The sequence below is a fragment of the Gouania willdenowi genome, chromosome 20 (genome assembly GCF_900634775.1).
Source record: "Gouania willdenowi chromosome 20, fGouWil2.1, whole genome shotgun sequence".
In the NCBI taxonomy this organism is placed as follows: domain Eukaryota; kingdom Metazoa; phylum Chordata; class Actinopteri; order Blenniiformes; family Gobiesocidae; genus Gouania; species Gouania willdenowi.
The window spans coordinates 13629899-13646055 of NC_041063.1; the positions used below are offsets into that span (position 1 = coordinate 13629899).

The 16157-nt window shown below is 39.2% G+C and overlaps 1 protein-coding gene across 1 annotated transcript; it reads left to right on the plus strand.

The window, feature by feature from the left end:
* Positions 1–780: 780 nt before the first annotated feature.
* LOC114454184 (uncharacterized) lies at positions 781–15489 on the plus strand. Its single transcript, XM_028434452.1, has 10 exons — positions 781–851; positions 2332–10734; positions 10815–10881; positions 11673–11754; positions 11837–11945; positions 12690–12821; positions 13161–13250; positions 13350–13493; positions 14309–14493; positions 14585–15489. Exons 2-10 carry the CDS (start codon positions 2335–2337, stop codon positions 14751–14753), a joined length of 9378 nt encoding a protein of 3125 aa, XP_028290253.1. The 5' UTR covers positions 781–851; positions 2332–2334; the 3' UTR covers positions 14754–15489.
* Positions 15490–16157: the final 668 nt, after the last annotated feature.

Here is a 16157-nt window from a genome sequence, read left to right on the forward strand (position 1 = left end):
ATTATACAATGGATAAATACAAGTATAGTATAGTGAGCAATCTACCAACTCATAACAATGTAACAATGATCTCATTATAGATGTGCAGGTAAATAGTCTACAAACCACAAGCAATCGGATTAACAGGATTCACCTATGCCAGAAAAGGTACAACAGATTTATTGAGATTATTTATTAAGATTATGTCCCAAACCCTTTGAATGAAAAAGGATGTTTGATTGGCTTCAATGTTACTGCCTCAGCACATCATTATCACTGCGACATTTTTATGCTCCCAACTTTGTGGAAAAAGTTTGCTGATGGGCCTGACCTGTTCGAATAAATAATCTCATCATAAATTTATAAAACAAGGTCCATACAGACACAGAGGTGCACATGTGTGTTCTGTCTGGGTACACGGGTGTCCTCACACAATCCAGGATGGATGGATGGAAGTTTACTGGACCGGTCCTCTGGAATTAGGACAGTGTTTGCAATCCAAGCCAACAAAGATCTCTGACCTCCCATATGCATTTTCCCAAAAACACTACTGAGCTTTAAAAATATGGAGAGTAAACTCCATCTTTAACACCATAGCATATATTGTTATTATTATTATTATTATTATTATTATTATTATTATTATTATTATCCATCTATCCATTTTCTTATCTGCTTTGTCCTATTTTCTCCATATTATGTAATGTTTGAAACATTATTTTTTAAATGTTTTAAAAAGATGATTTAGAGTTGGTACGCTTGAAGAGATCATACGTCACATCCGCTGTGTGTTTCCGGAAGTACAGTTAATTTTTTATTCACAGGAAAGAAAAAAAAAAACACAGCTGTTGTTGAAGAAGAAAACATCAAGAGTGAGTTACTTTGACATTTTACCGCACTGCTTTTTACTCTGTGACAGCGTTAAGGGGATGGGTGGTGTATGGAGGCTCGGTTCGCTGTGCTTAGCCGCTGTTGGGAGTCTCAGTTTGCACATTTCTAGCGAGTTGGCTCCTGCAGCTAACGATTAGCTCCATCAGTGCTAGCCGCTCTTAGCTCCGTATCGGACTGTTTGTGAGGAACTGCTTTGCCCTGTTGTGTCTGTTTGCTCTTATAAAGACAGTCAGGTCATCACACTGATCAGTAGTTCATGGTCGAATTACGTCCGCTATGGTTTATATGTGTTCTATTATTGCATTGCCGCCGCCGGACACAATTTGTGCTAAAAGGATAAATAACACTTAACAGGCTACTGCTTTAGTCAGTAGGTACATTTGCACCTATGTTGTATGGGATATAACCAATATTACAATTTATCACCTGTCAAAATTCTCAAATATGATCAGATTTTTTCTATTTACTTAGACTGTCACGATGAATCCTGACGTATTTTTCTCCATTAATATCAAATTTGATCCTTTTCACTCATTTAAGCTACAATGAAATCGGCATTGTCAGGTTAGAATTGAAGTTGTACTATTTGTAGACATTGCAGCTTCCAACTTTTGACAAGAATCAGTAATACATTTTAGGTAAATTTGACCTACATTCCAAAAGAACAATTGTAAGGTCAAGCACTGTCATTGGACAACATGGCTTTTTGTTTCTGCTCTAAATTTTAATGTTTTGTGCAGTCCGTCAAGGCTATATATACATACTTTGTGAATAGTTATGTTTCAACTGGAATGTGATATCTGCCAACTTTCTACAAGTTTATGATCATTTGATTGAATCTTTAGAAACATCATGATTTGATTATAGGGACTGCGAATCTCTGCATCTTAAATCAATACATCTAGATCTACATTTTCACACTATTTCTTTGTTTCTCTCTGAGGAATTGCTGTAAAAAAAAACACAGCATTTGCATTCAGTGGCTGGAAACATTTACCTCTTTTACTCTTTATCAAACTAGCAGAGGATATCCTTAAACTGTTTAATTAGAATTGCATGGTAAAGTGCCAAAGTAGCAACATCCTTGCTTGTAACATATACACTTAACAAAAATGACTCCTCTAAATGATAGAATATGTACAGTTTATTGTATATAATAAACAAAATCAGCAGCTCAAACATAGTGCTTTTAAAATACCTGTTAACATTCCATTTACAGTATTTCATGTAATTTACCATTAAAATCATTGAAAATATATGCATTGATTATCACTTAATATGTCTGAATCCTATCACAATGCACTTAATGTTGCGTAGCTCCAAAAAGCAACCCAAAAGTTTGTAGAAGTAGTCTTCATGGCAGGGTTGACTTTGGTGTCCCTTTAGTTTTATTGTGTTATGTTAACAGCATATGTTCTCAGAACTTTTCACCCATGTTATGTTTTTATAAACTCTTTCCAGAGTATGCCGGCCCCGAAGAGACCATCAACTCCTCATGATCCACTGCCCAGGAATACTGATGAGGTCGAGGAGGCTTCACCAGCAACTATCAACGAGTCTCTAGTATCACGAGGGTTAGATGAAAACACAACAGCACCACACACTAAAAACAAACTGTCAGTGGAAGGTGGTGAGGATAAACAGAGCTCCTCCATAACAGATGCTAGCATAATGGTCTATGACCCACCTGTCAAAAAAGCCAAGCTCCTAAATGCCGCAAGTGCCTCCTGCGTTGAAGCAGAATCACAGCGAGGAAACTCGAAAACCTCCCTGAAGCGAACAGCCTCCACTGATTCTGAGGAAGAATTAAGTGGTGACGATGGCAGGGCTGACTTTTTTCGAGCGAGGGACAATGACGACAAGGCCCGATGTGTCAGACAGTATTCTAATCGTAAAGCCAAACGTAGGACTGAGGAAAGTCTTGAATCGCAAGACCCAATCCACAGTTCACCACCTGTACCTGTCAGCCCTGTACAAATGGATCATGACTATGGTAGATTTTCAGAGTCGGCGTCTTCTCAGAGCACAGATCAAGCTCACACGACAGAGGAATTGTCAAAGTCAACACAAAAGTCCACAGATAATGCAATAATCGATGTGTCAAAGGATATGTTTGCAACACAGAGCCCAGCATTAGTAAACATACAGGGAGAAGCAACAAGTGCGGATATTCAACAGGCTGAGGTTGTATTATCGGATTTCTCTGAGCAAATAATAGACTTTGAGCCAGCAGTGGAGAAAAATGGACCATTGGATACTCCAGAGTGTAAGGAGGGGGAGAATATTCAAAACTCATCACCATCCTCTTTTTTTGTTATTGAATCCATTAATACCAGCCATATTAAGGAGGATCAAGCAGATGAAAAGCGAGATTCAACAAGCCAAGAAAAAGAAAATACAATCGTAGGCAGTGAAAATCGATCTGATGGCTCGACAAATTTAGTTCCAAAAGAAAATGAGGTAATCATAAAATGCCACAATGATATTATTGACCTGCACAAGCTGGAAGTTGATTCTGCAGAAGTTTCAATGAGTGAGAGTTGTGTTTTAAAAGAAGTCGTTTCTATTGAAACAAACTCTTCCCCTATAATGGGTGAAGCGAGTCATCAAGAAGGTCAAACTCAAACAAATGAAGTTCTCATAACAAATGCATCAACCGACCAGTTAGACACTAAAACAGACTCTGAAGTTAAAATACAAGTGGAATTGGAAAATCAAGTTAAATCTGTAAATGCACAGGAGCAGATGGCAGACATTAGCTCAAACACTGATGTGAACACAGTGGATGGAAAGCCTGAGGAGCCCTTTGAAGAAAGTAATGAAAAAGAGCCAGACTCTCAATCTGCTGAGATGCCTACTCAACCTCAAGACAGCAATAATACTCCATTATTGACTCATGATTTTGAGCAAAATCACAGAGACAGGGCTGCAGATTGTTTTACTGTAGAAAGTAGTTTGAGTTCAACAAAAGCTGTACAAGAAAATCAAGAGAACCACAAGTTTCCAGAAAAGACTGAAGAAATAACCGATAATGATGAAAAGGACACAGACCAAATAGAAGATGTTGGTGTAGATAGCAAGAGTATACATATTTGTCATAAACATATGGATTCAGAAGATTTGGTGAGTTCAAATGAGCTACCAGTATCCAACCTGAGAACACTGGATGGTGACAAACTTTCAACAAATATTATGCTACATGAAAACAGAAAAAGTACAGAAGGTTTCGTAGGAGATGGCAACATCACTGAAAAGAAAATACTGAGTATACAAGCATCAGGGAATTCTACAGATGGATCTTGTGTTAAAGTAGAGTGTGAGGAGAATCAGCAGGTCCATGAACCACCTGCAGCTCTAGCTACTGACATTCATCCTGTGGCTGAAAACCTTGAAAATATTGAAAACTTTGAATGTGCAAGTGGATCTGAGAGTCAGGATAAAATTGAAATGGAGACACAAGCAATTTCAACTTGCTCAAACTCTGCAGCTCACATGGAGCCGCAGACCTGTGAGAAACCAAAAGATGGTGAATCCACCACGTCAAAGAGCAATGAAGATGCTGAATGTGTGGCTGTTGCAGAGAATGAAGTGGAAGAGAAAACACACGTTGCAACCATGACAGGAGAGGCCTGCAATATTTTACCAAAGGCTGAAAGGGAAGCAGAGATAATTGACGAGGTCAAAGATCATCCCATGGAGCCATCTACTGAATATCATGTAGATAACAAAGTGGGACCTGTAACAGTTTTTGAAAATTACACACGGGTGGAATTTAATTGTATGACACAAGACGGTCAAACCATTGCAGACATGCAGACATCAATGCAGCAGACAAGCAAAGCAGATTCATTAACAGACATGAAAAAAAGCCCTAATGAAGCTCCGATAATGGAAGTACAAAATCAAGAAACTGGAGAACAAATTACAGGTGACACACCTGAAGTACAAGACTTAACATCAGAAGCTTCTAATACTGTGTGTAGTGAGAACAACCGGACTTTTGGATCTGTGACTGAAGAAGAAAATCAAACTCTGATGGAAGTTTCATCATCCTCAGATGACTCCAAAGCAATGGAAACACAAAGCGATGAAAATCAAATTGATGCTGATGTAGATGCCACTGCAACTTCAGAGATTAGCAATACGGCACCTGCAGTGAAAATTCAAACCCAGGGCTGGGATGTTCCAGAAGACACAACAGGAATGTCTGCCAATGTTGATGATAATGAGAAAGAGGGTCAGACAACAGTGCGTGTGAAAAATGGAGTCTCGGAGCATTTTACTGAAACACAGAGTCCAGAAGAAGTAGAGAGACAGACAACAGACAAACAAGATGATGGTACAAATGTACAAAGTGTTGAAATGCAAAATCAACAACACCAGCAGCATGACAGTAAACATAGTACTGACAGTATACCCAGTACTGTCTGTAAACTAAGTACTGAGGGTAAACCCAGTACTGACAGTGAACCCAGTACTATCGGTAAACAAAGTACTGACAGTGAACCCAGTACTATCGGTAAACAAAGTACTGACAGTGAACCCAGTACTATCGGTAAACAAAGTACTGACAGTGAACCCAGTACTATCGGTAAACAAAGTACTGACAGTGAACCCAGTACTATCGGTAAACAAAGTACTGACAGTGAACCCAGAACTATCGGTAAACCAAGCACTGACAGTGAACCCAGTACTGTCGGTAAACCAAGCACTGACAGTGAACCCAGTACTGTCGGTAAACCAAGTACTGACAGTGAACCCAGTACTGACAGTAAACTATGTACTGATAGTAAACCCAATACTGACAGTAAACCATGTACTGATAGTGAACCCTGTACTGACAGTGAAGTTCCAAAAGATCTAATGAACTCAGATGGTGAAATGAATGACTTGATGCCTGTACCTAAAAATCACGTAATGAGGGGCACTGACACAACAGCGTCAATAAAGGAGATGCCTGATCTGAGATCTGACATGGTAGTACAAGAGCAGGTTGATATGGAGGTCAGTGAAGTCATCGCAGTAGACAGAATTCCAAATGATTCAATGTGTGAGGACCCAAAGCATATTGAAGACAGAGCTATCTCTGAAGTCATTAATGTTCCAGAAACACAAGCTAATGTAGAAAGAGTTCCTTCATTGGAAGAAGACTCACATTCAGCAACAGTAGCTGAACAGAAAAACCACATGCCCTCAGAGGAGGTCTGTGAACACTCTGCAGCTCAGTCAGAGCCAATTCCTAATGCAGAAAATCAAATTGACACACTGATGGAGGGTGATATTGATGATGATGGGGATAAGATGGAGTATCTAATAGAAAGTTGTGGTAAAAAGGAAGAAATTGTGAGTCAAGAAATAAACAAGGATAATATGTATGAATCTGTGAGTGACGCTGAAGGACAAGAAGAAGGAGCTGAAAGCAGTGAAGGAATATTTATGGTTTGTGACCAATCACACACTGATATTGAAATTCAGGTACCAGAAGAACAGATTAAGACAATTAATCAATCTGAGTATCATGAAACCCAAATAGTTTATGAGCCCATCAGTAGTCCAGAGAGCAATGTCGACGACAAGGAGGTTTCAGCAGCTGCAGAGAAACATGTGGGAATCTCTTTACTGGACTTACATGCTGAACAAATGGAACAAAGCTCCATCAGCTATCTTGAAAACAAAGTTACAGAAGAAATTGCTCCTTCATTGATTGAAAGTGTGGACATTGTTGGCAATGAAACTTGTATCCCACATGATGAAGAAGTTACTGCAGTGAGAGTACAAACTACTAGTTTGGATGAAAGTCCTGTTTCTGGAAAAATGGCAAAAGCTGAGAACGTAATTGAAAACTCTGATCTTCAGCCGTCCACCTTAATAATGGACATTGATTCGTCACAGATCTATGCAGAGAAACAAGTGGGCGTCTCTTTACTGGACTTACACTCTGAACAGATCAAACAAAGCTCCATCAACTTTCTTGAAAACAAAGTTACACAAGAAATTGCTGCTCCATCGATTGTAAGTGTGAACATTGTTGGTGTTGAAACTTGTGTCCCACATGATGAAGAAGTTACTGCAGTGAGGGTGCAAACTACCAGTTTGGATGAAACTCTTTTTTCTGAAAAAATGCCAAAAGCTGAGAATGTAATTGAAAACTCTGATCAGCAGCCGTCCACCATGATAATGGACATTGATTCATCACAGACAGATGCAGAGACGCATGTGGGCATTTCTTTACCGGACTTACACTCTGAACAAATGAAACAAAGCTCCATCAACTTTCTTGAAAACAAAATTTCAGAAGAAATTGCTGCTCTATCAACTGAAAGTCCAAACATTGTTAACAATGAAACATGTGTCCCAAATGATCAAGAAGTTACTGCAGTGATGGTGCAAACTACCAGTTTGGATGAAACTCTTTTTTCTGAAAAAATGCCAAAAGCTGAGAATGTAATTGAAAACTCTGATCAGCAGCCGTCCACCATGATAATGGACATTGATTCATCACAGACAGATGCAGAGACGCATGAGGGCATCTCGTTACTGGACTTACACTCTGAACAAATGAAACAAAGCTCCATCAACTTTCTTGAAAACAAAGTTGCAGAAGAAATTGCTGCTCCATCAACTGAAAGTGTGAACATTGTTGGTGTTAAAACTTGTGTCCCAAATGATCAAGAAGTTACTGCAGTGAGGGTAGAAGATGCCACTTTGGATAAAATTCCTAATTCAGAAAAAATGGCAAAAGCAGAGAATGTAATTGAAAACTCTGATCAGCAGCCATCCACCATGATAATGGACATTGATTCCTCACAGACAGTTGCAGAGAAGCATGTGGGCTTCTCGTTACCGGACTTACACTCTGAACAAATGAAACAAAGCTCCATCAACTTTCTTGAAAACAAAGTTACAGAAGAAATTTCTGCTCCATCAACTGAAAGTGTGAACATTGTTGGCGATGAAACGTGTGTCCCAAATGATCAAAAAGTTACTGCAGTTAGGGTAGAAGATACCAGTTTGGATAAAAGTCCTAATTCTGAAGGAATGGTAAAAGCTAAGAATGTAATTGAAAACTCTGATCAGCAGCCGTTCACTATGATATTGGACATTGATTCGTCACAGACGGATGCAGAGAAACATGTGGGAATCTCTTTACTGGACTTACACTCTGACCAATTGAAACAAAGCCCCATCAACTTTCTTGAAAACAAAGTTCCAGAAGAAATTGCTGCTTCATCAACTGAAAGTGTGAACATTGTTGGCGATGAAACGTGTGTCCCAAATGATGAAGTTAATGCAGTGAGGGTACAAACTCCCAGTTTGAATGAAAGTCCTGTTTCTTCACAGTTGGATGAAACTAATGAAACTGCAAATGTAGAAAGTGTCACAATCGTCAGCCTGAGTGATGAAATCAGCACACCAAATGGCCATTTGGAAGTTTCCACAGAAAAAAATGAAAATGATCAAGAGAACGGCAGTGTTCCAGACTTTTCTCAGCAGGTGCAGGAGACGACAGAACTTCAGGAGGTTGCAGATGTCACACCAACAACTACAGCTACTATGGAAGTTCAGATCATGGACGATTCAACTGAAGAGTATATGATCTTAGAACCAGTCCCAGAGAGTGACACTCACTTTGATATCATCACTCAGGCTGCTGCTGAATCAGGCCTGTCAGGGGAGGTCGAGGCCACTGAAAATCAAAGCATATTAAATGGTTCCCAATCTGTAACAGAAACACTGTTGTGTGAAGCTGCTAATGAAGTCAAAGAATATCTAGTGCCTTCTTCAAATGAGGCATTAGATCAAGAAAAAATGGCACAAGAAAATTTAATTCCAAACTCCGATCAGCAGTTGTCCACCATGATGATGGATGTTGATTCGTCACAGACGGATGCTCAAGACACTACTTATGATAGTTGTGCAAGGGGAATGCAAAACTCTGAAGGCCATTTGGATCTGCAAGAAGTTCAAATCTTGGAGGATATGGAGCTAGGACATGAGGTTGTAGTTGTAGAAGAGGAAGACGATAAAGATGATTCGATAATGATAATAGAAAAGCCAACACAAACACCTGAAGCAGAAGCTCCTCAAAAGGTTGACATAAAGTTAGAAGAGAAGAGCAAAGAGGATACCTCTGCAGTCAACATTAGCCAAACCACTGCAGATCAAAAGACTGAAGATAGGAAGACAGAACCAAACATGGAAAAACCCAAAAAGCAAGAAATGAACACCCAGGCAAGAACCAAAGCTCGACTTGCGGCCCTGGCTGAACAAAAAGCTGCAGCAGCCAAAAGGTCTGCGAAGAGGGAGCAGCTCAATCTTTTGGCGCTCTGTCATGAAATCGCAGAGGACATTGCCACCGACAGCATGCTGCTGAAAAAGATTGAGGAGGAAAAGCTCGCAGTCGCAGCAGCCAAGGCTCAAGCTATTGCCAAGGAAAGTACCCGCAAAGAAACGGAAGCCTCAGAGCCCATCAACGTCAAAAATCCTGTCAAAGCAGAGGAGTGCCCATCTTCAGCAACTCCTGCTGAGGAGGCACCAGCAGCCGAGCCCTGCCAAGCAACAAGTTCAGCTGAGGAAAAGCCAGCTGCAGAACCTCAAAAGAGACGTTTCTTCATCAGTCAGATTTCAGTGCCATTAAAAGCACACGAGAAAAAGAAGCTCACTCGATATCAACGACTGAGACAGGTTGAGTTGCAGAGAGAGAAGATGTCCTGGGCAAGAGTGAAGAAACTCAAATCCGACCAGGCTAACCAGATGTTTTCTGACATAGACTGGCAGGCGCCCTATTCTGCCACCTCCCTGTTTCTAGGTGGTATATCAACTCCACTTGCAGCCAGTCCACTAAAAACATCCCCTCCAAGTCCTGCTCCTAGTGGCATATCTGCTCCAGTTAAGGAAGAGCCTCTGAAAATGGACGAAGCTACAAGTGAACCAGCAAAAACCGATAGCTTAAAAACCGATCTCGCCAAAACTGAATCCTCTAAAAAGAAACCTGTAAAATCTGAAACTCCTGAAACTAAAGTCGCAAAATCTGAAACTACCAAATTGGAAGCTCCTCAACCTGAACCCCCGGCTACAGAAAATCGCAGAATTACAAGACAAAGTAAGGCCCAGGCTTCTAAAGCTGCAGCTGCTCCAGCTGCTGCAGTTCCTGCTCCAAAATCAGTTAGAGCTGCAACAAAGAGAAGCCTTCCTGCAGTGCCTCCCCCCATGCCCAACGGACTTACGGCTCAGAAACACAAAGGTAAAATTGAGTACAAGCCGTACAGGCCAAGGCCCAAGTACTCCTTTGCTGACTTTGAACTGGATGATGAGCCTTTACCAGTTCCTCCAGTAAAGACCAATCCACAATCCATCCGCTCCAACCCACCGTCAAACACAAGTGTTCAATCTAAAGCTGCTGCTCCATCCAAACTAGCGCTTCCATCTCCGCTTTCCAACCAAGCAAATCTCAAAGCTCACCCCACACCTTCCCAACGCACCGGTCAGTCCAAGCCTACCGCTGCAGCTCCATGCCCCACAAAAGTTGCTCAAGCAAAGCCCACAGTTGCACCAGTGGCTCAGTCAAAGATCTCACTGAACAACACAGCTTCATCAACACCGTCCTCACCACAGCTACCAGTCTCCACTGCAGCACAGTCTAAGGCTGTTTCAGCTCCAAGCCAGTGCCAGTCCAAGCCTGCTGCCTCTGCTTCCCTCCAGTCAGACCCAGCTGCTACCAGTAAGGTACCAGTGAAGCAGTCTATACCTCCAGCAGCTCAGCCGGTTGTTTCAGCCATACCTGTGAACAAATCATCGTCTACAGAGGCTGATGTTCCTCAGGAAGCGTCCAACGCCTCGTCACAGGACAACAGCCATTGCACAGTATGTCAATAAGTTAAACGCAGTTGTTGGTGAAGATGAAACATTTGGAGCTACCTTTCACCTGTTTTTCTGATCTACAGGAAACTGCTGAGTCACTTTCACCTCCTCATACCTCCTCATCCAACACAGAAGAAGATAAGCCTTCAGGTCTACTTTCCATGCATGTTTAATTACAATAATGATGTTTTAGAAGCAATGTTAATTTTGACAAGAATATTTTATTTAATTTTAGACTTAAAGTGGTGGATTTATTTAAAGTCACATTTTAGTCTTTTAGTTTTGTTTTAGTTAAACAATAGTCCGTTGTCTTCAGTTTTATTTTCTCATTTTTAGTTTTTTTTTTTCAGTAGTTTGCCAGTTTTGTTATACTGTAATAGATTTTGCAAAATTTTACTCTACTTGTCATGGTACCATATCATGTGTTTAGTCTTTTAAACTAAGAATGTACTATATTACTCTTGTATGATAAAATAAAACAAAAAATGTCTAAGGCCTGCTAGAAAAAGTGCAATACATAATCATGTTCTTCAGTTTTTTGTTTACTTCCTATACATTTGAAACAATGACTTACAGCATGCAAGAATAAAGCTCCAATCCTCAGTTTACATTTGAGTTAGGATAATTAATCAAAAAAGCAGAATATTCAAGGCAGCAAACCAGATCGTTCAGCTGGCCAGCATCAACTTTTTTTCATCACGGTTTCACTTGTCAGTTGATCGTGATTTTGTTTTAGTTGTTGTCAGTACTTCTTAAATTTACATTCTCATCACAGAATAAAAGGTTGTGACAGTAAAGTTCCAGCTAAGTTTTAGTTGGCAAAATAACACTGTATAGGAGGATTATATGATTGGGGTTTATACTGATACTTTGTTGCAATTATGATTTCAATTATCAGCTTTACCGTAATTTACGAATGGATAAAAAAATCTTTCCTACAGTTGTAACTGTTGCCAGTTCTCAAGAGACCAAGATGGAAACAGTTAAGACGACAGAGGAGACGTCAGAAAAGCCTGCTCAAGAGTAAGAAGATTTTCTGAATTTGTTTGAAATGTCTTCCTTTAGCAGATCAAATCATTTCATGTTTGTGTGATTGTTATCACAGCGGAGCAGCGAAGCAACAAGACGCTGAGATTCCTCTGTCTGACAGTTGTCTACAAAGAGAGGTCCGAAAGTTGAAGGATGCTGATAAAGACGGCACTCAAACTATTATTGTAAGTGAGCTGCTCCTGTGTTCATCCTCAAGGGCCTAAAGTGTGGCTCATTTCATTATTTTGTGTTTTAATTGAGTAAAGTTACAATTTAAACCTAGGCCTATTGTTTTTAATTAAACGTGACTTTTAGTTGTGAAAGAAGAAAAGCCTTTTTAAGAGCATACATTTTATATAGTCCCCTAAATATTAAGCGATATTAAAGGCTTTAACCTTTAACAAATTCACATTTTTTAAAGGCTTGAAAATGATGAAGAAATTTTGTGGAATAGGGAAAAAAGAATTAGAAAAAAAACTTTTTTAAAAAAAATAACCGATTTTTGCTGTGATCTTTAACAATTGAAGCTCCTGCACGAATCTTTTTTAATATATCAATCCATAATAAAGATAGATTAATAAATTCAAGATTAATTGCTCAAAAAACGATGTAAAATGTTGAAATTCCCACTCAAAAGTTAGTTTTCATCTCCACCTTAAACACTCTGTTGCCATTTTGTGTGCATTGTGGGATGTGGAGTCCCTTAGATGGATGCGTGAGTGTTTTTGCTTCATTCTTTTCATGATTTTATTGTTTTTTTGCCAGACAAGGAGCACGATGATTCACTTGACACCATTTTGGTTGTAGTTTGTTCCCAGTGTTCCCTAGTGAAGTAAAAACACTTCTATGCATTCGTCTCTGACTAGTGAAGTATTTTCCACTCTTAGGAACATTTTACAGTGTGGGTTCTGTTTTCTTTTGCCTGCTAGGATGCAGGCCAGAAGCACTTTGGACCAGTGGCCTGCAGCGTGTGTGGGATGCTCTACTCTGCTGCCAACCCTGAGGATGAGTCTCAGCACCTACTCTTCCACAACCAGTTCATCAGTGCTGTCAAATATGTGGTGAGAAGGACCTGCTTGTGTCTAAACTGTGATGATCAAAGTGATTAAAACCACAGAATCCAAGTTTATTATTTATCACATTAAAAACAGGAATAATATAAAATAATAAATGTTTTTCTATATTTGTATAAAGAATATAAATGTACTGATTTAAAGAAAAAAAAAAACATTTCAGTTTTTTTGCTAAGTAAAGTTTTTAGACAATACAAGGGATTTTACTTGGTTGATGGTGCAAAAAAAACCTGAAAAACAAACCACAAACAGTATAATAATAATAAATATAAGGATGATAGAAATAAGTACATATATACAAAGATTTCTTTCTATGTTTTCTTTCAGGGATGGAAGAAAGAAAGGATTCTGGGTGAATATCCAGATGGCAAGATCATCCTCGTGCTGCCTGACGATCCCAAATATGCTTTAAAGAAGGTGTGTGTACAGATAACTGAGCATATGTGTTTCCCACAGCTGTGTCACATGGTTTGTGGCTAGATTGCATTTGTTGACTGTTGTACCTCGGTTCCACAGGTGGAGGAGATCCGCGAGATGGTGGACAATGACCTGGGCTTCCAGCAGGTGGAGACCAAGTGTCCTTCCCAGACCAAAACATTCCTTTTCATCTCCAACGACAAGAAAGTGGCTGGATGTCTCATAGCAGAGCACATACAGGAGGTGTGAGGTTTAGATATTAGATATTATACTATAAAACACAACCTGTTGGATCGGGTCAATTATAGTTGTAATTGTAAATGGCATAATTATTATAATTGTAATTGGAAAATGATGTTGCTAATGTAATTGAATTGTAATTGAGTTCAGATAATTGACTTTGTAATTGTAAAAGGCATGGAAATTATCTGAAAACTGTCATTTACAATTTAATTAAACGCAAACCAAGGGGTATACTGTTACAGTTCTATGGTTTACACATACGTAGTTAATTCACTTCAATTCAACTTTATTTATATAGCGCAAAAAACAACAGTCATCACAAAGTGCTCAACAATATAAAATTCATAATAAGAAAGAAAGAACCCAACAAGATTCACATGAACAAGCATTTAGCGACAGTAAAGGAAGACATATCTGGCAGAACCAGGTTCAGGTGGCAGTCATCTGCCTCGACTGGTTAATAATTATTAAAATATGTTTCATATCAACTTTTCCCACTACCTGTCACTTCTTTCTAGGATCATTTTACCATAAAAAAATAATAATCTTGGGCTATACAGACAGAAAAAAAGGGTCACACTCCCACACCAAAAATATTAATACCAATATTTCCATTTATTAGGAAGCCTGACAAGGTAAGCAAGAGATGAGAAACAAATTAGCCGAACATGGATAATTGAAGACATAATTGAGAAATGTAATTGACCTCAACTCTGGATACATTGGTTTTTATATTTCAAGTCATTTGGTGATTTTTAAAAAAAATGTGTCTTTAGTTTGGTTTGACTTCACCATGTGATCCCGTTCACCCACAGGGCTACAGGGTGATAGAAGAGTCTGTGCCCGAGGGCTCAGAGGGGGAGAAGCTGATGTTTGAGCGTCAGAGAGCCTGGTGCTGCTCCACATCGCCCGAGCCGGCCATCTGTGGCATCAGCCGCATCTGGGTGGTCAACATGATGCGACGCCAGGGCATCGCCTCACGCATGCTGGAGTGCCTCAGGTCAGCGTCGCTTCACAGTGGCAGGTGAAAGAGTTTAAATTAAAGCAGCTAACTTTCTTTGCTCTGTTTGTTTGTCTGTCTGTCTGCACAGGAACAACTTCATCTACGGCTCGTACCTGAGCAAAGACGAGATCGCTTTCTCAGACCCCACTCCTGATGGAAAACTCTTTGCCACCCGTTATTTCGGTACCTCTCAGTTTTTGGTTTATAACTTTGTGAGCAGCACACCCTCCTCCCAGCCCAAAACCGACACAGTATGACAGTCTTTAATAAATTTATCTGAAATCTCAGATACTGAATCATTTCATGTTGTTTCTGAAACAGCAACTACAATTTACTAAGTTTCACATTAGGTTAATAAATCTCAGGATTAGGAAACAACAAAGTGTTTTTAAAATGCTTTTAATACGTCTTTAATCCTTGCCTTTATAGTGTTTTAATTAAACAGTATTTTCTTTGCATATTTTTGAAGTCAAACAGCAATACAAAACGTTAAAGTTCTTGATTAGAATAACACAAATTCACTGCAAAAATCTATGGTTTATTTTAAGACTTTGTCCTCATGCTGTCCACTTGTTACCTGTAGGTTGTTTTTTTTTTTTTTTTTAGCAGTAAAGCTCAACTTGTTACACACCAACTCTTTAAGTTTGATTAATTTGAATCTTTTTCATCCACCCTTTTAATTAAAACAGAATCATTTTAAAACGACGAATGAGAAGACGTGGGTTACAATTGTAGCTCAGCCGTTCTTCGTGTGCCCTGAGATCACTTTGCCTAAAATGTTGTTTTTAAAGCCGAGCCATATACTGTACACAACTAAGAAGGGCATTATCGCCTACGCTGTACCTCATCTGTTTTTTCTAGACTTCACCAAGGCTGTCTTTTCCTTTTTTGTGCCTGACTGAATTGTATTCAACTTAAATTGTTGCTTTTTTTCTTCTTCTTCTCACCCATATGTTCCTCTGACCTGCATGTGGACTTTTATTTTTCTTAGCATGTAGCATATTTTTTACTGTTTTTTTTTTTTTTTTTTTTTTTTTTTTTTTTAGTACTGATGATCTAAAAAGTATATCAAATAATTATGTAGATTCATGCATATTCTTACTAGATTTATAATGGAAGATGAGTGAGGCCTTGGAGCTCACGTGTAAAATGTTTTTATGTGTGTGATGATTGAGTTTTAGCCTTTAATACTGAATATTTACTCAGTGATTCACACCAGGGCTTCAGATGAACTTTGGCCTTTCTTAACGACACAAATTAACTTTCCCCTTGTAATCCATCCCTTATCTTTTTCCCTGTCAAATACGTTGCTTTTCAAAAAAAATGTGTTCTGTAAGAGGAAAATCAATTTATACGAAGCTGTTATGTAAATATTTATTTAAATAAACACTTTGAAAACCTAACTCGTTCCATTGGTAGCCTTACCACCCAGTGGATGGATGGATGTGTCTGTTTTGTCTTTGCAGTAGCAGATGTAAACGTTCCTTTTTGGTGCATTCCTCGACACTCCTGTCACAACACAAAGCTGCTCAATGGCAACTTCTGAGAAGCAAATCAACCTTGAAACAACACAAATACTTCCTCAAACAGAGAGAGAAAACAGAGGCTTCCACTTCTCAGACATCGCAATCCTAATCAGCGAAAACAAGGAGCTCCTGTGC